At 36.5% G+C, this 19812-nt stretch overlaps 3 protein-coding genes across 3 annotated transcripts in view; 1 reads left to right on the top strand and 2 right to left on the bottom strand.

Annotated features, from left to right (window-relative positions):
* Window positions 1-3119, top strand: part of LOC144975479 (protein UXT-like) — a 5964-nt gene extending 2845 nt beyond the window's left edge. Inside the window, exons 4-5 of the mRNA XM_078919603.1 lie at window positions 1-119; window positions 2550-3119. The exon at window positions 1-119 is cut by the window's left edge and continues 53 nt beyond it. Of these exons, the coding sequence (XP_078775729.1) occupies window positions 1-119; window positions 2550-2615 (185 nt within the window). The 3' untranslated portion in view covers window positions 2616-3119. The remainder of the gene's footprint in view (window positions 120-2549) is intronic.
* A 2751-nt stretch (window positions 3120-5870) lies between these two features.
* On the bottom strand, window positions 5871-17650 carry LOC144975478 (protein FAM185A-like). Its single transcript, XM_078919602.1, has 7 exons — window positions 16634-17650; window positions 15929-16038; window positions 15558-15650; window positions 14262-14442; window positions 11406-11501; window positions 10262-10387; window positions 5871-9322 (listed from the first exon to the last, which is right to left on the bottom strand). The coding sequence occupies exons 1-7, from the start codon at window positions 17286-17288 to the stop codon at window positions 9201-9203; spliced, it is 1383 nt and encodes a 460-aa protein (XP_078775728.1). The 5' UTR covers window positions 17289-17650; the 3' UTR covers window positions 5871-9200.
* LOC144975917 (uncharacterized) lies at window positions 17424-18807 on the bottom strand. Its single transcript, XM_078920104.1, has 2 exons — window positions 18419-18807; window positions 17424-17448 (listed from the first exon to the last, which is right to left on the bottom strand). The coding sequence occupies exons 1-2, from the start codon at window positions 18805-18807 to the stop codon at window positions 17424-17426; spliced, it is 414 nt and encodes a 137-aa protein (XP_078776230.1).
* Between the last annotated feature and the right edge of the window lie 1005 nt (window positions 18808-19812).

Here is a 19812-nt window from a genome sequence, read left to right as displayed (position 1 = left end):
TGACGTTGGATGAAGCATTGAAGTTCATTGAAAAAAAGACCAAGCGACAACAATCAAAAGCCTCAGAATTAACCGAGAAAGCTTGCCAGATTAAAGCACACATAAAGTTGGTCCTGGAGGTGAAATGTTTTGTTTAGAATGTGATTCTTTGATGCAGGTTATCTTGTATAATTTAAAATGACATAGAATGAGCATGTTATCGGGTTTAATAAATTTAAAGATTCCCTTTATTTATCCCTAGGGGAAATGTGTCTATAGTTTCAATTCCAAGAGAGACTTGAATAATCCAGGTGTCATCCGCAAATCGAGCTAGGCGAGGTGGCTTGCTTAAGGCGGGTAATCGAACTTGGTACCTTTCAGGTATGAAGCAAAGACCATGTCACTGAGCCACGCTGGTCCCCCTGGATCAATGTGATTGGTGGAAGCTCCAAAGGACTCCACCAACCAATCAAAATCTCACATGATGTTGTATTGAGTTATCTTTAAATGGAGCTTACACTAACAGTCAACTTTTATACAAAATGGTGACCCAGTGACTCAAAATGGTATTATATGACAATGGTTTATATATTACAAATTGAATCATCTAGCTCCTGCGTTTCTGACATTTTTTTTTGCCCAAAAGTTGCCACAAAAAATGACATAAGTTTCCATAAAAGTTGCCATTAATTGTGCATCTCTCATAGTCCCTGCTCACTTCCCACTGGAGTCCATATCCAGTGGTTCTGCGTTTACTCACAAGTGGTGTCCACCTCTCATAGCATTTGGTTCACTCTCCACTGGTGTTCACCTCTTATAGTCCAAAGTTCACTCCCCATTGGTGTCCATATCCTATGGTGCATGTTCACTCCACAGTGGCGTACACTTATAGTCCCAGGTTCACTCCCCACTTCTGTCCACCGGCCCATAGTCCTGGATTCAATTCCCACTGGTGTCCATCTCAAATAGTAGGTATATTCCTCTCTTGTGTCCATATTCTTTAGTCCAGGGCTTCCCACTTGTGTCTACATTTTACAGCCTCCAGTTCATTCCCCATCAGTGCCGCCATCCCATAGTCCCATGTTTACTCTCCAATTTTTATAACATCTCTTAGTCCCTGGTTCAATTCCCACTTGTATCCACTAATCAACATTCTGTGTTGTCGAGTTCATCCCCCACTAATGTTCACATCCCTTGGTCTCTCGGTTTCCTCCCTCTAATATTACCCTTTCATTATCCATGGTATAATATACACGGCTATCCATCTTAACTGGTCCCTGGTTCAATCAGAGTCCAAGGGTCAATCTGCACAGTCACTTTGATTTGATACGTTGTAGGGAAACAACACAAGGGCCACACCTCTTTATAGTGCTGCTATGTGGTCTTGTGGTGACACTCGTTTTCGGAGCAGAAGTTCCTGGGTTCGAGTTGAGTTCTTGGAAAAGGAGCTTTACTCCCATTCTTTCACCGTGCTCAGGTGTAAAATGAGTACCTGGTCGTTAACAGCGTTGTCTCTGTTCGAAAAAAAATTGTAATCGCCTAACAGACGTCTTGTCCTGTCCTAGATGTTAAATGTTGCTGTTAGCCAGGGACCCCTTGCTTTGAGCATGTTTAGTGGATATTGCTTGGATATTGCGCTATATAAAAGCTCAATTTAATTTATCCTCTGATCAGAAAATGAGCATTCTATTGCAGTACAGCAGTTGGAAACAGCATGACGATTATAGAGCTCTTTTTGATAAAAACATCACTGTGAAAAAATTGCCTTCCACTTGTTACAGTGAAAAAAGTTCCATTCTTTTTTTCTTTTTTTTTTTTTGCTTTTCTTTTCTTTCTTTTTTTTCTTTTTAATTTGGTATGCAAAAATTCGCAGGAAAATTGTGGATTCCCAAAAAATCATGACCACGACAAACGCAGATGCAAGATTGATAGACAAAATGTGGCCCTTGTGTAAAGTTGACATGTTGGCCCTTGTGTCAAGTTGACATGTTGACCCTTGCATAAAGTTGGCATTTTGACCCTTGTGTAAAGTTGACATGTTTTAAAGATGACAATTAGAATTGATTGAATTACTCAAAATGACAATAACAAAAATCTCACATTTCTTGTTATTTTAGATTTAAAATCACCTTAAAATCACAACATAATGACTTTGTCAGACAATCTTGAACAAGGATTTTATCTTGTATGTGAAAGGAATCATTTGTTTTTAACCAGTCAATGCCGTACTCTTGAAAGACATGTATTATAACATTTGACCAGAAAACTCATCCTTCAAATATCGATTTAAATGACCCTCATCTTGACAATGTGACCTTGTGAGGTCCCATGTTTGGGAGTTTATGCCAAGATGAGGGTCATTTAAATCAATTGATATTTGAAGGACGAGTTTTCTGGTCAAATTTTTTAATCCATGTCTTTCCAGCCTACGGCAGTGAATTGGTAAATGGAGCACAAACAGTCGGTTCTGTTTTTTTTTTATCGGACTGTCTTTAGTAGAATTACAAGATTCATTTTTTGCAAATTACCAGTTCTGATTTCAATAACATTTTCTTTTTTTCTCTTCAAAGGGTTTACGAGAGTTACAGCACATATCATCGGAAACACAGAAAGAGTACAGAGATGTTTTATCCTGACGAAGCAAGCTGTTCCCTCTTAAAACTGTTGACATTGTTGTTTCATTTATTTTTCTATTAGAGATGACTATTTCACCTGGAGACAAAAGCATCTTTTCATCAGCAATGTAAATGTTGCTGCTTGAAGCTCGAAGAAATAAATAACAATGTGAAATTGAATGTAAGCCTCAATTTAATTACGAAAACAAATGAAAAGGATGTTTCGGGTTTTCCCTTTATCAACAAATAGGATGAATGAAACACTACAGATGAAGGAGATGATGTGGTCGTGGCGTTGTTAAAATATTAACAACATCACTACCACATCATATCCTTCATCTGTAGTGTTTCATTCATCCTGTTTGTTGATAAAGGGGAAACCCGAAACATCCATTCTATCTGTTTTCATATTTAAATCAAAGCTTACATTCAATTTCATATTGTTGTTTATTTGTGTGTCTAGAGTGTCTTACAAATGATTGATGCACAATTCTTTTTATAAAAAGTACATTACATTTCAACAAATTGAGTTCCTCCTTATTTGAATCAGTTGTTTGAACCAAATTCTGCTGGTGTTATTTGAACTTAGTGTGATGGAAGCCCTGACTTTCCCATTTGGGACGTGTCCAATAGCGGCAGGGAGGTCACATGCTGTGTCTTCTATCCCCCTATATAATGTTTTCCAATTTACTTCCTGTCTTTGTCTTAGAATGAGATTATTTGATCTTAAACTAAGTACACAGATAGCGTGCTTTTGGAATCTATGCCTGTTCCCTTTTTAAGCCATTCCCCTTTATCTCACTTTTTCTTTGTGCTTTTAATTGTAAATCAGGAAATTTTGTTTTACTATCCCATTTTCTTCTTTTTTTACTAGCGCTGGAATGACATAAATATGTGGCAAGCATAGTAAAATCCTTAAAAAGAAAAAAAATATTTCGATATGGGGGTGGAGGGGAGGAGGGGTGTCCTGCTGTATCTTCCATTCTGTCCGAGGCAGCCAGTACTGTAAGAACGCCTACTTGAATATAGACCTCAGTGTAGGTCATGACACAAGATTGAAGGGCCAGAGCTCAGCTGGTCGTTGGTTCTCACAAGTGGTTTGGATAAGTAAGTGTTCGTCAGCCTTTTCCTGGTTTTGCCCTGCCTAAAATGTGTGCAGCTATGTGGTCTAGTGGTTTGACACTTGCTATCGGATCGGAAGGTCCTGGGTTCGAGCCTCACTCGGCGCATAGCCAAGTCCTTGGAAGAGACTCTTTACTCACATTCTCTCACCGTACTCAGGTGTAAAATGAGTACCTGGCCATTAACAGGGTTGTCTCTGTCCAAAAAATTGTAATATCGCCTAATAGGCTTCATGTCACGTTCTGCATGTTATGTGTTGCTGTTAGTCAGGGACCATTTGTAAAGTGCTTTGAGCACGTTTAGTGGATATTGCGCTATATAAAAGCTCAATTTTTTTTTTTTTTATTGTTTGTTGAAAGGCATTCAGTTGACTTTACAGTTCGCTGTGACCTTACAGTGACCAGTACTCAGAAAAAACAGGTTTTAAAAAGTTTAGGCAGAAAACTCTTTCACATATCGATCAAATGACCCTTATCTTGTCAATAACTCTCAAACCTGGGACTTTGTGAAAGTTTTAACATTTAAGCCAATCCAGCACAGCAGAGGATTATGCTATGAAGGATGCACCCAAATTCATACAAAGTACAATATATTTAAAACTAATAACTGTAGTAGTACAGTGCAGTCCTGATAATTCGAATTGGGTGGGAAAAGCAAATGACTTCTATTTATCAGAATTCGATTTGTCTCCAAACAAGGGAAATAACTAAACCTGCTGTGTAGGCCCTCTACTTCTAGATCTAGATCCATCGATCAATAAAGAAAGACAGCACAGAAGAGAAAGAGAAACGCGTGGAGTGGGGTGTGGCCTATGATTGTTCGTGCCGTGTATTGGTCAGCTTAGGGTTATCACTGTGTGTTAGATCTATTTATAACCAACCCCCTTTGTTAGCCAGCGGCCAGCAGACCACAAGTTAGTCTTAGTGATGAGAGCGCGAGAAGGAGAGAGGGATGACGCGAGACAGCTGCTCAATTTGGAGAAAGAAGAGAGGGGGCGTGTGGGACGGAGAGGGAACAACACGCCATTACATGCCTCAGGGGTCTAATTATTATTATTATTAGTCAGCTCAGTCATTAAAACGCGTGGGAGGGTGGATACCGAGAACAGGCGGTTCGTTATGACCTTCCAGAGTTTTTTTTTTTAGTGATGGGCAAGCACTTGCACTTCGAATAAAGAGAATAACGACTGTTCGAATTCGAATTAACCATGAATATTTTATATAGAAAAAGAAGAAAATAATTCATTACATCGTATTTTCTTCGATTTAAAAGAAATTCGGTTAATCAGATTTCGAATTATCTGGACTGGACTGTACCTAACAGAGATGATTTACAAGTTTTTATTTAAATATCATGACTCAAAATATAAAAAAAAAGTAACTACAGTTCACTTCGGATAATCGCAACTTTCAGTTAATGGCAACATTTCCCAAGAAACAGAATGTTTGTTTTGTTTTTTGTTTTTTAAGGGTTTTACGGCGCTTGCAACACATTAAGGTTATATCATCGCCAGTAAAAAGTTCTAAAATTACAATTAAAGCACCCAAGAAAAAGTAAGACAAAGGGGAACTGGGAACAAATAGGGATCAGATGTAGATTCCAAGAGCATACCACCAATGTACTTAGTTTGAGATCACCTATAAGTCTCATCCGGACACAAGCACAAAATCCAACAAAGAGGAATACACTCAAATGCTTACATTATACATTAAAAATAAAAAAATATAATAATACATAACAGAGAGATGATTTACAAGGAAAAAAATATCATCTCCCAAAACAATAACTATGCATTTGACTGTTTCCCTCCCAGCTAGGACTCCGGCCAGGGCCAGGGCAAAACCAAGTAATCTCATTCCACGACAAAGACAGAAAGCATGTTGGAAAACAGATATAAGGGGATAGAAGACACAATATGTACCCCCCTGCCCACTATGGGAGGTCACGAACCCCACCCAGAAGAAACAGAATGAATTCTATAGTCACTGGTTAATTGCAACAAACTTTGGTTAATCGCACTTTTTAGAAGCCTGTCTTGACCAATCAGTAACACTCTCTCTATATCCCAGATGTAATGTCCGCCCATTCAGTCAAAATTCATGAAAAGTATAAACTATTAAACTCAATTAAAAAGACAATACAATAAGTCACACACAAAAAAACACATCATTTTAATGTGGGGAATTCCAAGATTTATCAAAGCTTATAAATATTCTACACAAATGCTGGTTAGAATCAGAAAATCATATAATTTTCCATCGAGAGCCTGTGATAACGAAGTAAAGCGCTATAAAAACGACATTTATTATTATTATTATCATTTTCATCCCAACTAGATTCTTGTTGTTGTTTGTTGCTTTAGGTCTCTTCCAACACAATTGAGGTTATATGAGAGACCGCTGAAACAAAAAAACAAGCAATCTAACAAAAATAGTACAAATGTAAATCAAAATCATAACCTAAAGATATCATAAGCTAAATTATAAATAACCAAGAACAAACAGGCAGAAGATTTATAGAAAAAAAAATATCCCCTGTCAAAAATACAATCACAAACCAAAGAAGCAGGATAGGCTAGTAAAGAGAAGAAGAAACGACATCACTATCGGATCGTACACCCATGCGAACATCATAGGTATACGATTCAAAGGTGATGCTCCCATCCAACCACCCGCCAACTAGATTCTAAATTTCAATCCATGTAATTATAGATATTACTATAAAAAATTTTAAAAACAATTTTGATTACGTTAAAAGAGTAAGAGTAAGATCAACATCTTATTTTTTAAAGTAAGAAAACGTAGAGGCAAGCAAAGAAAAAAAAAAAAAATCTGAATCCTTAACAGGGCAAATGCTATGAATACAAAATATAGTTGTGTCAATTCGCTAAAAAATAACTACCAATTCCAATCATAGCAAGCAGTTCACTTATTTTCAAGATGACAATTTTCATCACCTCTCCCCTGCTCGTTTGTTTGTTTTTGTTTTTAAGGGTTTTACGGCGCTTGCAACACATTTAGGTTATATCAGCGGCAGTAAAAAAGAAGAAAATGGGATAGTAGAAAGTTCTAGAATTACAATTAAAGCATCCAAGAGAGAGTAAGACAAAGGGGAATTGGGAACAAATAGGGATCAGATGTAGATTCCAAGAGCATACCATCAATGTACTCAGTTTGAGATCACCTATAAGTCTCATCCGGACACAAGCACAAAATCCAACAAGGAGGAATACACTCAAATGCTTACATCATACATTAAAAATAAATATAATAATACATAACAGAGAGATGATTTACAAGGAAAAAAATATCATCTCTCAAAACAATAACTATGCATCTGTTTCCCTCCCAGCCAGGACTCGGGCCAGGGCCAGGACAAAACCAGGTAATCTCATTCCAAGACAAAGACAGAAAGCATGTTGGAAAACAGATGTAAGGGGATAGAAGACACAGTATGTACCCCCCTGCCCGTTATGGGAGGTCAGGATCCCCACCCAGTCTCCCCTGCTCATCACGAAAAAATCAAAGTAGTCCTTCAGAGCCATAAGGCCCATAGAGCCAGAGTTTATCCCAGTTGCTTTAGCGTGAAAGTGAAACAGACAATATCAACTGCTTACTACAATTTGGATAAGAGTAAGATGCAAAGTACTTTCCACCAGATCTCACAGACCCAGCTACCCAAGCACTGCTGGATGAACACAGGTGTCAGTAAAAAATCTCAATTTCATCCGGGATCAGTCTCAGCGCCTTTGCATGAGAAGCGAATGCTCTACTAACTGAACCATCAGGACCTCCTAATGCAAGCATCCGCAAGCCAAATTAAAAAGTTATATAGCAAGAATGTGGCTGAGTAAACGAGCATTGTTATTCCAAACCCCATGTACAGTGGATGTTACAAATGGTGATAGTGATGGGGTGATCATGATCATAAAATACACTAAAACTAAAGCTAAAAATCCTCCATTGCCATCATACTGCAATACAGATCAATTTAAATATCTCCAAATGTTGTTTTGTAAAAATTTAACCAAAGACTTCATGAAAAATGAAAAAAACAACAGGACTCGATAGCAATGTTTGAAATACAGACTCTGTAAATCAAGATAAAAAAAAGCACAATTTTTATCACATTATATGTTCAACAAAATTTTCCTATTGTAAGGACAATTAATACAAGAAACAGTTTAAAATGTATAACCAAAGACTTCAAAAGCAGAAATCACTTCAAAAATGTGCCATTGTTGGAGCAGGAGTTTATCCCTGTTTCTATATCATGAAACTGACAAGAGCAAGTGCTTGCTATCCTTTGGATAGAATGCTGATCTATCACAAAGTGCTTCAACCATATCTAACAGAACCAACTACCCAATCACTGCTGGGGGGAGGGGGGGGGGGAATCTAGACTTCACCCGGGATCAAACTCGGTCCCTTTGCCTGTGAAGTGAGTGTTCTATCACCTGACGTATTTGGACCTCCTATTTGAATAGGAGTAATACTGAAAATTATGAATCTTTTTTTTTTAAATAGCAAAATCATAATAAAACTGTGTCAAGTTGTAACAATAACACATTATCTACCGGAATACTTGGAATGGATGTTTACACAATTCATTACTTGATACATTAGAACCTGAGTATAACAGTGATAGTGGGACCAGCCTATAATCTGTTAGAATTGTCCTGTAATAGCCACATTTAAAGAGAAATAATCCAAATGACCTAAATAGCCATTGAAAATGATGTAGCATAGAGTTGTAAGTAGCCTAAACACACAGAGCATTCATGAACTAGGCCTAGCCTAGCTCTCAGTTGCCTTTAGCTGTAGGCTTAGAAAAGTGTAATTGGAAATGAGATATTTAGTGGGTTTTGCGTTCCTGTGATGGCCGATTAAGCTCTTAAAATTCCCTGCTATAGCCAGTAAAGAGGGAGAAAAAACGAGAATTTTAGCAAATACTGTTATACTGAGATCCCACAGTATAATTGTCATCTCTATCTAACAGAGTTTTTGTTGTTTTCAATACAGTGTATAAAGTTGTAACAATAACACATCATCTACTGGAATACTTGTATTAGATGTTTAAACACTTCATTACACTAGATATTATTGTTATCTCCATCTAAGAGAGTTATTGTGGGATTTTTTTAAATAAAATATTTACTAAATACTGTGTCAAATTATGGAGATTGATGCCAGGACCGGAAGTGTGAAATCAAAATGACGTCACTGGAAAAATTCAGGAATGAAAATGAATACAACAGCTTCCATTTTTTTAAAAAGTTAATACAAAATACGCCTGAAGAAGGGGTTTGAGCCCAAAACGTTCAGTGTTTAGTATTTTGTTTTTTCTTCTAAGATGTTATATTGATTTTTGTTCATTACTTTTCACAGTCCACAGCATCTAGCAGCTTAGACTTAGAATCACTTTAATGAGTTCACTGGCAAATTTCAAAAGCCCTTGCTGGTTACAGTTGATATTCAATCCCATTCATTCCTCTCGGTTGCTGAACGCCAACTTAGTCGTTTGAATCCAGTCCAACTGGTTCAGGTCAATATTCCCTGACATTGTGCGAGCATTCACCTGGGCGATACCTGTCTCACCTATGTAACCTGCAGAAAAAGAAACAAAGTCGTCAAGATTTTACTTTCCAACTGTGTTCAAGTAAAACCAAAAGCTAGAGGTGACTAAATGAACCAATATGGCAATGTGTTCGTGTAACTGTAGCTGTGGCGAAAAGTGGAAAATAGGAACTAAATAAATATTTTGAATCATTGGGATTTCTGCCGCTATGTGATCTTGTGTTATGAGACTCGCCTTCGGATTGGATGGTCTAGGTTTTGAGTCTTGCTCTGAGCTGCGCATAGGTGAGTCTTTGGGAAAGACTCTTTACTCAAAGTCCCTCACTGTATTTAGTTGTGAAATAAATACCTGGTCGTTCCCGTTAAGTGTTCTGTTTGAGAAGAAAAATAATTGTTACACCTCCTAACAGACATCATGTCTCGTTGTACATGTTAAGTGTTGCGGCTGGCTAGGGACCCTTTGTAAAAGGCTTTGAGCATGTTTAGTTAATATTGTGATAAATCAGGCGGTCACAAAAAAATGTGCAGCTTTTTGTCGGCCTGTATCTCTGAGACTTCATCGGATTTCAAATTCAAAACACAAATAAAACATAAAATATAAATAAAACATAAAATACAAATAAAACATAAAATACATAAAGGAAAGATTTTATATTATTAAAAAACCGTTCATTTAATTATTTTGATATTTTGCAATTGTATTACTAACAAAGAATTATTCTGATAGTAATAAAAATTTGGAAAAGATATCCTTATAACTTTTTATAATAGAAAGAAAGAAATAGTGGGGCATTTTTTGTGACCACCTGATATGATATATATGAAAGAATGCGAGTAACGAGCCTTTTCCAAGAACTCAACTTTAAGCCACTCAGAGCAAAACTCACAAAGGGGACCTACTCGTACTACTCCGAATGCGATTGTCATACAACACAACAATATGGTTTCACACAAATAAAAATTATTTACCTTCCTTGAGATACGATGCATCCGAAGCATCAAAGTGGACAGGGAGATTCTCAGCCACAGAGATGGTTTGACCACTCAGGTTCAAATTGGTCTTTGTGCCCTCTGGAAAACTGAGACCGATATCACCTAAAGAGAATTTGTAATGATTTAAATTGGGATTTTTCATCTATTTGTGATCTATAGCCTCAAAATAATACAGTGGAATCTGCATAAACTCAACACTCTTAAAGTCATTCTCTGCTTAAACTCAACACTTCTTGTTTGCCCCAAATTTTATGATCTTTATCCATGTGTATTCCACTGATCATGGATAAAGTCAGCCTTGATTAAAGTCCACCAATCTGATCGTGTTGGCTTCATCAAGATTTAATGGGATTCCACGAGGTGATTTGGATGTCTACTATATTATTATACAGAGGTTAAAGGTTAAGTGTAAATGTTTGACTGAGCAGAATGAATACAATTTCTTCAAGTGACTTTGACAAAAATTTAATTTTTCTGGTCATCTTAACTAAAAAATCCTTTTTCAGCACCCGGTTGAAGCTGACATAATACTGGTTACACATCAAAATCTATTTTTAATAAAACTGGATGCAAGCAATGGAAAAATATTTCTTGAACTCCTGTGTTTTCTTAAATCCAAATTAGCATGTGAAAAATAGTTCTCTGTCGTCTATCTGGTTTTTAGATGATATATTTATGTCGTGCGGCTATGTGATCTTTCGGATTAGAAGGTCCTGGGTTCGTGCCTCGCTCGGTGCATAGTTGAGTCTTTGGAAAAGCCTCTTTACTCACATTCTCTCACCGTACTCTGGTGTAAACTGAGTACCTGGCCGTTAACAGCATTGTCTATGTCCGAAAAATTGTACTGTCGCCTAACAGGCGTCATAACCTCTCCTACATGTTAAATGTTTCTGTTGACCAGGGACCCCTTGTAAAGCGCTTTGAACACATTCTTTTTTTTTTTTAATTATTATTGTTGGCTGAAAAAGGGTTTTGAGCCTGAAACATTCCATGTTCGGTATTTTTGTCCATTTTGAAGCTGTTATACACATTTGTGTTTAATATTGTTGCTATTCTTCTATGGTAAAATTGATTGGGTGTTCACTCAGCCACTCTCAGATTGAAAATGAAATCCCATTACCTGTACTAAGATCAACATCTACTTTGTGGTGACGACTCAGATGGACTTGGACTGATCCTTGTTGAAGTGCAACATCTAAATCTCCGTCCAGACTTTCTGTGATGTAAAAAAAGAAATGTACAAGTACAAGATTGATGATATTTCAATGACAAAACGAATTTCACCACCTTCCACTCAAAGCAGAAACATTCTAGTTTTGTAGGAAACAATGATAAAATATTATATTACCCTAATATTATGATATTAGAATTATAAAAATTTAATAATAAAATCAGTAACATAATTATTTATGCATAGATTTTTGACAAAACTATATATTCTAATAGGCCTGTAAATGAGCTCTATAAGAATTGACTGAAACTCTTCGTAATTCGTCATAGCCAAAAAATCCAAAGAATCAAAATGAAAGGTAAACAGCAAGCTGGCTTGAGCAAAACAATGGCAGAAAACTAATTTGCGAGGGAATTAATTAGGCTATTTACCATTGTTCCTTATAATTAGGTACCCAATCAGTGAAGAAACTAGAAATGGTCAACCAGTTTGTTTAACAATGTGAGGCAATTGAGATGTACTGTAGCAATCCTTAACTTTCGAAAGGTCTACATAACGCACTTCCAGCTTTTACATTTTACTTTTATCATACTTTTACTTCCCTCCAGGTAAATGTGGTCAATTTTGGCTTAGACGAAACTGTGAAATTTATCGCTCAGCGGCTCAGATAAAATTGGCTACCATTGGGATCACGACAGGTTTGGAAAGTGAATAAATAATTTCACGAAGGCTGCGTGAAAATACACTGGAATGTGTTCAGACACGGCAATTCTAAAAAGTGTCGCTTAGCCTAGGCAATATATCTATCGTTAATATAAAAGGCCCATGAGCTATGCATAGCGTTGTGGAACATTCCTAATTACAGTCATTCTACTACGATTCATGAATTCTTTCTTTCTTCATTTCTTTCTCTCCTTTTTAAAAATATTATTTGAATTTGACGAATTGACTGATTTCAGTTAATTGACTGAGAATTTACAGGTCTAATCCTAGATTAAAATGAAACAAATTCATGCTTGAAACTACAATAACCTTGAACTGAATAAAAATTTGCTGTATTGCCACCAGGTACTCAGGCAGTCTCACTGAATCACTATGTCTTTGCTTATCTATAAGGCTTTCTTAAATACAAAAACACAGAAAACTTCAAATCACTGTCATTTGCCAACCTTTTTTTTTTGTTTGTTTGTTTGTTTCGGTTTTTGTTTGTTTGTTTGGTTGGTTTTGTTGTTTTTTTTGTTTTTGTATTTTGTTTTTTGTTGGGTTTTTTTTTGGGTTTTTTTTTTTTGGGGGGGGGGGTTGTTTTGCTATTAATAATTTATCCTATTTTAATGATTGTTAATGTCGGATAACTAAACCATCGATTACTCAAAAATTTCCGTAGTCAACTCACTATCTCTTCTCCGTATTATTCAAAGAGATGGATCCTCATCAAATTCAAATTGTAGTTCTTCCAAGCCACAAGGCACCCTTTTATGATTTCCTTAACAAAGTGTAGATGGACATTTAACCTTGTGATATAATTGGATGCACTAATGAAAGGTTGAGGCACCTGTATATCTGTATCAAACAGCAAAACTTCACTGCTATCTGTGTCGAACAGTAACACCTCACTGCTAACTGTGTCAAACAGCAAAACCTCACTGCTATCCGTGTCAAACAGCAATACCTGCACTGCTATCTGTGTCAAACAGCAAAACCTCACTGCTATCACTATCTGTGTCAAACAGCAAAACCTCACTGCTATCACTATCTGTGTCAAACAGCAAAACCTCACTGCTATCACTATCTGTGTCAAACTAAAACCTCAGTGCTATCACTATCTGTGTCAAATAGCTGTTACACTCCATGACAATAAGTTTCAAATTTGCCACACTTAAAATGGACAGGTTTAAAGACAAGTGGACTAACTCATTTGTCCACTTTATCTCACTTTATATACAAACTCCAGGCCAGGATTCGTTCACTGCCAATGCCAGTGTTTTATGTGACATGTATTGTAATATATTGGAGTTGTTTGGATATGTGCCAAAGTACTTTCTAGAGGTACGCATTTTGTGTTGTGCATGTTTTGCATGTAAGTGTGAGTGTTGACTGCGCAAACGTATAAGCAATTTGTGTTCCTTAGGAAGATCGTAAGATGATTGTTTTGTGTTAGGTTAGTTACTGAAAGAATTTTGTCCGAGCTGGTCATATTATATATTTGTATTAAATTTACCAAATAATTGATAATATTTAAATTGAATTAACGAAGTCTGAGCTGAGTCATTATATTTTATATTTGATTTAAATAAATCATACCAAAATCAAACAATGAATGATCTTTAAATAAAAAGGTCTAATTTCTTTCAAATGGCATCCAAATAGCTTCCTCAACTACGGTTATGAGAGTTCGAATGTTATGACACTCGCCTTCGAATCAGGAGGTCCTGGGTTCCAGTCCTGCTCTGAGCAGCATATAATTGATTCCTTGGAAAAGGCTCTTTTCTCACATTCTATCACTGTACTTATGTGTAAAATGAGTATATTGCTGTTGTCTCTGTCAGGAAAAATTGTAATATTGCCTAACAGGTACCGTGTCACATCTTACATGTTAATTGTTTCTGTTGGCTAGGGACCCTTTGTAAAGCACTTTAAGCACTTTAGTGGATATTGCACAATATAAAAGCTGAATTTTTTTTTTTTTCAACAGCTTTTTATGATGCAGGAAAGCCGACTTATCCTTAAAACTAAAACCCACCAATTACTCCCAGGTCAGGTTGATTTGACAATATTTTCCATATGACTTTAAAACACAAACCGTACCGATATGAATGTTGGATTTTTCTCCAACGACACAGATTTGTCCATGACAATGACCAAGATTGACGTCCCCCGTCACAGTTTTGAAGGTGGCGCTGTCTGTGTAAAGAGACTTTAAATTCAAGGATCCAAGTTCAGTGGAACACGTCACACTTGAACCTTGCAATTTGTCAGCTGTTACGCTCTGTAAAATGAACCATCAAGAATGTAAAATGAACCATCAAGAATGTAAAATGAACCATCAAGAATGTAAAATGAACCATCAAGAATGTAAAATGAACCATCAAGAATGTAAAATGAACCATCAAGAATGTAAAATGAACCATCAAGAATGTAAAATGAACCATCAAGAATGTAAAATGAACCATCAAGAATGTAAAATGAACCATCAAGAATGTAAAATGAACCATCAAGAATGTAAAATGAACCATCAAGAATGTAAAATGAACCATCAAGAATGTAAAATGAACCATCAAGAATGTAAAATGAACCATCAAGAATGTAAAATGAACCATCAAGAATGTAAAATGAACCATCAAGAATGTAAAATGAACCATCAAGAATGTAAAATGAACCATCAAGAATGTAAAATGAACCATCAAGAATGTAAAATGAACCATCAAGAATGTAAAATGAACCATCAAGAATCAGATCATTGGGGCGTCTATTCTTTGAAGTTTTAACAGATTGATTTGTCAGCAAATTGTGTCAACTGAACTTATCGAAAAGCAACATAATTATTGCAAGAAACTTTTGATTCAATAACCATTTCCGAAAGGAAAATGAAAATACCAATTGTTCTCTTACAGTTAATAATGAAACTGTTGCTGCTCAAAGAAATAAATAACAATAGCTTCAATTTGATAAAAGAAAAGAGATAATGTGGACATTTCGGATTTCCCCTTAACAACAAAACACAATGAAGGAAACAATACAGACGAATGAGAGATGTGAGAATGCTGTTGTTAAGGTTGTTTTGTTTATTCACCTTAACAACAACATTCTCAAATCTCTCATTCCTCTGTAGCGTTTCATTCATCGTATTGTGCTGATAAAGGGGAAACCCAAAACGTCAACATTATCTGTTTTCGTTTATTAAATTGAAGCTTCCTTTCAAGAAACAATATCAATTCTCCCAAATAATTCCATATCAACAAAAACTCTTAATTTATAAATTGAAATTGATATTTGACTGGCAACCCAGGTTAGACGAGATTTAAAACCCAAATAAGGCAGTGAGTTTCACACAACATAATTATTTTGCTAATTATCATCCATGACACGAATGTCCAAACTTACACCTGCATTCCCACAATGCATTCTAATATTGCCCAGCTGTGTTGATTTACTTATGATGTCTCCAGATTTGCTCACAACCGATACTGATCCACTCTGGAAAGAAAAAATGGAGAAAAAAAATCTTAAAGTAATAAAATATTTATTCTATATTTACATCACAACTATGTCAAACCAAATTTAAAATATAAAACATTAACTCAATTCACTGTTAATATCTTATAATATACATAGACTGATAGACATAAACTATTTTTTTAACATTTTGTTTTTTTAAATAGAGTTGAAACCATTTAACTATTATCATACTATCTAAATATATAAATAAATAAATACAAAAATAAATAAAGATACCAAATGGCATTAATTGCTACCTTGTTCTTTTTCAGAGTGATATCCCCTTTGTCAGTTTCAATATTGATGCTATTCCCTTCCATGTTTTCAACTGTTATACTTTCATTTCCTTCCATTTTGACTGAGAGATCTGAAATGATTGTGTAACTCTCATGATTATCATCATCATGCATAAATGTCTCTTAATTCTTAGTCTTAGCTAATTACTAATAGATTAAATCAGTTTTACCCTCCACCAAAAAGTATATTTTGAACAATGAGACATTCATAGTATAGAGATCAACAATATGAGAAGCCATCCAATCTCGCTACCTTTCGATAAGAAGCAAAGACCAAATCACTGAGCCATGCGGCCCCTTCTTTTCATACTGAGTTTATTCACAGTAACCACGTGTTCTAATCATTTCACACATTGGCTTTTCTTTCTTTCCTTCTGATGATGGAACAGTGTACATTTATCAAATAGGGTCAACACATTCAGCCTGTTTGGTGCTAATACAATTTCCATCAAAGGCAATACAGCATGGGAATTCCAATCCCCCCAAAGAAAGGAGAAAATGTGTGCAAAATGCCTATCACGTGGGAAACTAATCAAGTTGTCTAGTTTTTATGGTGTAACTCCAAGTCCGTACCTCTACACCACAGCTAGCTACACTCGTGCATATTAGAGTTATACAAAAAGACTATGTGAGTAAAAGGGACTTCATTAAAGAATTCTTACTTACCAAATTTCAGTGGTATTCGAAGATAACACGACACTGGGGGATTCAAGCCTTCAATCGTATCACAAGTGAGATTCATATTTGCCTTGTCTTTGTCAAATGAGACATTCAAAGTATAGAGATCAGCAATCTGAGCAAGCTGATGAGCGTTTGGAAGTTTAAATTCTCTGCTGTCATTACTTGCTTCATTTCTATCGTAGTGAAGTTCAATAATACATTTATTCATGTCCGGATAGTTTTGTGGATTCAATGGTTTGATCACGGTATTGAAAGGGAGTTTGGCAGATAGTGAACCGTAGGGTGACACTTCATAGAACCAGGTTTCCAGAAGTGTTGATGTGTCGTGAATTTCACTCTTAGACTTAGATTCCTCATCCTGGGATTTATTTTGATTCTCGTCATTGGAAAATCTCCGCTTCACAGTTCCCGTGAATATATTTCTTCTAAACTCTCTATTACAATCTTTACAAAATAAATTCAATCTCTCGTTTTTGAGTGAAATATTTGTGTCCGAGTTACAACTTGAAAATCCTTTCCTTAGAAACGGATCCGGCAGAGAACAGCTTCCATGCAACACAAATGATACACTTTTCTGAAATTGCATACATCGTGGTAAGTTTATATCGACACTCCGAAGGAAAAGGGTCTTTGAAAACATTTTAGAAAGATCCACGGTTTGCACAGCTCGAATCTTATCTAAGATAATGATGAGTTTATAGTGGGGCCGTGGGATTGAACTGAGAGAGAGCAATGACTATGACAGTATCATGTATCAGTAATATTTTTACATTTATTAATGTATTTTATAGAACAGAAGTCTATTTTTAAAACAAGCAAAAAAGTATATTAATTAAGCATTGCAAATATTTCGATTTAAGGCAATGAGCATCAAAAATTAATTCATAACGCTGATTTGAGAGAAAACATTTACAAATCTTTGTTTGCGTCCTCTGCTATCCTTTCTTACCAAGAAAATTGCAGGTTTTCTACTTTCGTTTTCAACTTAACCGGAACTCTCTCTCTAGTCAGCTGATCCTGCGTAGGACGTTGCTTCCCGAACTTTCTTGCGAAACAGATTACGGTTTTCCGCCAGTCTACTTGCTTGAGTTGCTGTCATTCCCAGCCATTCACATATATCTTGTTCCCAGCTTCTTGTTGGTCTACCTCTTCTCTCTTGCCGTCTACCCTTGTCTGCAGAATGTGCTTTTCTAATGATTCGTGGCGAGTCGTGTGGCCAAAATAGTTTAGTTTCAATTTCTTTACAGTTTGAAGAAGAATTGGTGATTTTATTCCGATCCTTCTCAGGACTTCTTTGTTTGTTTTTCAGTCCATGATATTCTGAGTATTTTTCTGTAGCATGCCATTTCAAAAGCTGTGATCTTTGTGCTCTCTGCTTTGCTGATAGTCCATGCTTCGCATCCATATGTTGCAGTTGGGAAAACAACACTTTTGAGGATTTTGATTTTTGTTTGAATGCACTGCCCTTTCCAGATATTATTCATCTTTTCTAGCTTTGATCTTGCCATTGCTAGTCTCCTCCTGATATCTGGGGCCGATTTCCCGTTGTACTCAATCCTGGCTCCAAGATATTCAAAATTCTTTACTCTTTCTATTTCTTCTCCATTGATTTTTATGATGGCATCTGTTTTGCATTTGTCAGTATTCATGATTTTGGTCTTCTTTATATTCAGCTTAAGGCCTTTGGTCTCGCTATGTTCCTTTACAGATGTTATTAGATTCTCTAGTCCCCCCGGTGTTGTGGACAATAGTGCAGTGTCGTCTGCGTACCTCAGATCTTTTATGGGTAGACCTTGCATTTTAGGTTCGTTGTAATTACTTCTCCTGACATCGTTTTCCACATCTCGCATTATACCTTCAGTGTAAATGCTGAACAAATGGGGTGATAGAATACATCCCTGTCTTACTCCTTTTGTAACTTTGAACCATTCTGTTGTTCCGCTTTCTAGTTGTACCGCTGATTGTTGGTTCTCATAGAGGGATCTTATCAGGTTTCTAATTCTAGGATCAAAGTTCATCTCCAGGAGAGTTTCCCATAGTTTCTCATGATTAACACAATCAAAAGCTTTCGAATAGTCTATAAAACAAGTGTGGAGGCCAGAATTTACTTCTCGATGCTTCTGAATAATTTGACCGGAACTAAATGTCGTGATAATCATTTTTCGCTTTTCGTACATGATTTGGTCGAAGTTTATTTATACTGTGACAACTGGTTGATGATGATGATGATGACAATGATGATGAAGATGATGATGATAATGATGATGGCTATGACGATGGTGATGATAATGATGATGATGGCAGTGGGCATGTGTCGGTTTTAGTTTTAGTCGTTTGGTGTGACATACACACTTTTTCAGATCTTTTGGAATCATCGGCCCTTCTGTACCAATTATAAAGTTACACTCCAGCACGGTTTCCTCGAACTCCTTGGGACATGCAAAAAATTAAAAAAAAGCTCGAGGAAATCGTTCCTTGCCAAAACAGTTTGATGAAGAGGGGGATGGGGGGGGGGGGGGGGAGTGAGGCTCAGCGATATGATCTTAGCTTCGAACCCGAAAGATACCAAGTTAGAATATTCACCGCGTTATGTGGCCTTCAACAAGCCACCGCTCCATAGCCCAATTTGCGGCGCTGAGCTGCGGTTGACACCTGGGCTATTCCAGTCTTCCCTTGTAATAAACACTAAGATAAATTTCCACTTGAGAATGAATAAAAGGAACTTTATTATCTATTTACTTTATTGCCAATGTTGAGGGAGATGACTTTATAATTATAGGGCTTTTAGAGCTTTTATATATCCACTGAATGTGCTCAAAGCTTTGCAAGGGGTCCTTGGCCAACAGTAACACTTAACATGTCACTGCAGAATCATTCGTTTCTTAAAAAAACAATTTTCTCCAGAACATCTTCGAGACATTGACTCCATGTCGCTAGAAAGAATGTCGTTATAAGTGGGCTGCACTGAAAACGCCGAAGTCGACGAGACATAAGGTCATTGTTTGTTATAACCGAGGTGATTGGGTTACCACACTAGCCCCCACCCCGACCCCTATCCACGTTGCCCGCAAGCACGACATACAGTGTTGGTCAATGGCTCTTCATCCACATTTAACCCCTTCATGACTGGGTTAATGAATGTGTTGAGATTAAAGGGTCATCTC

Source organism: Berghia stephanieae, chromosome 6 (genome assembly GCF_034508935.2).
Source record: "Berghia stephanieae isolate SIO BIC M18660-M18661 chromosome 6, UCSD_Bste_1.3, whole genome shotgun sequence".
Classification (NCBI taxonomy): domain Eukaryota; kingdom Metazoa; phylum Mollusca; class Gastropoda; order Nudibranchia; family Aeolidiidae; genus Berghia; species Berghia stephanieae.
This window is presented reverse-complemented; position numbering and strand designations above follow the sequence as displayed.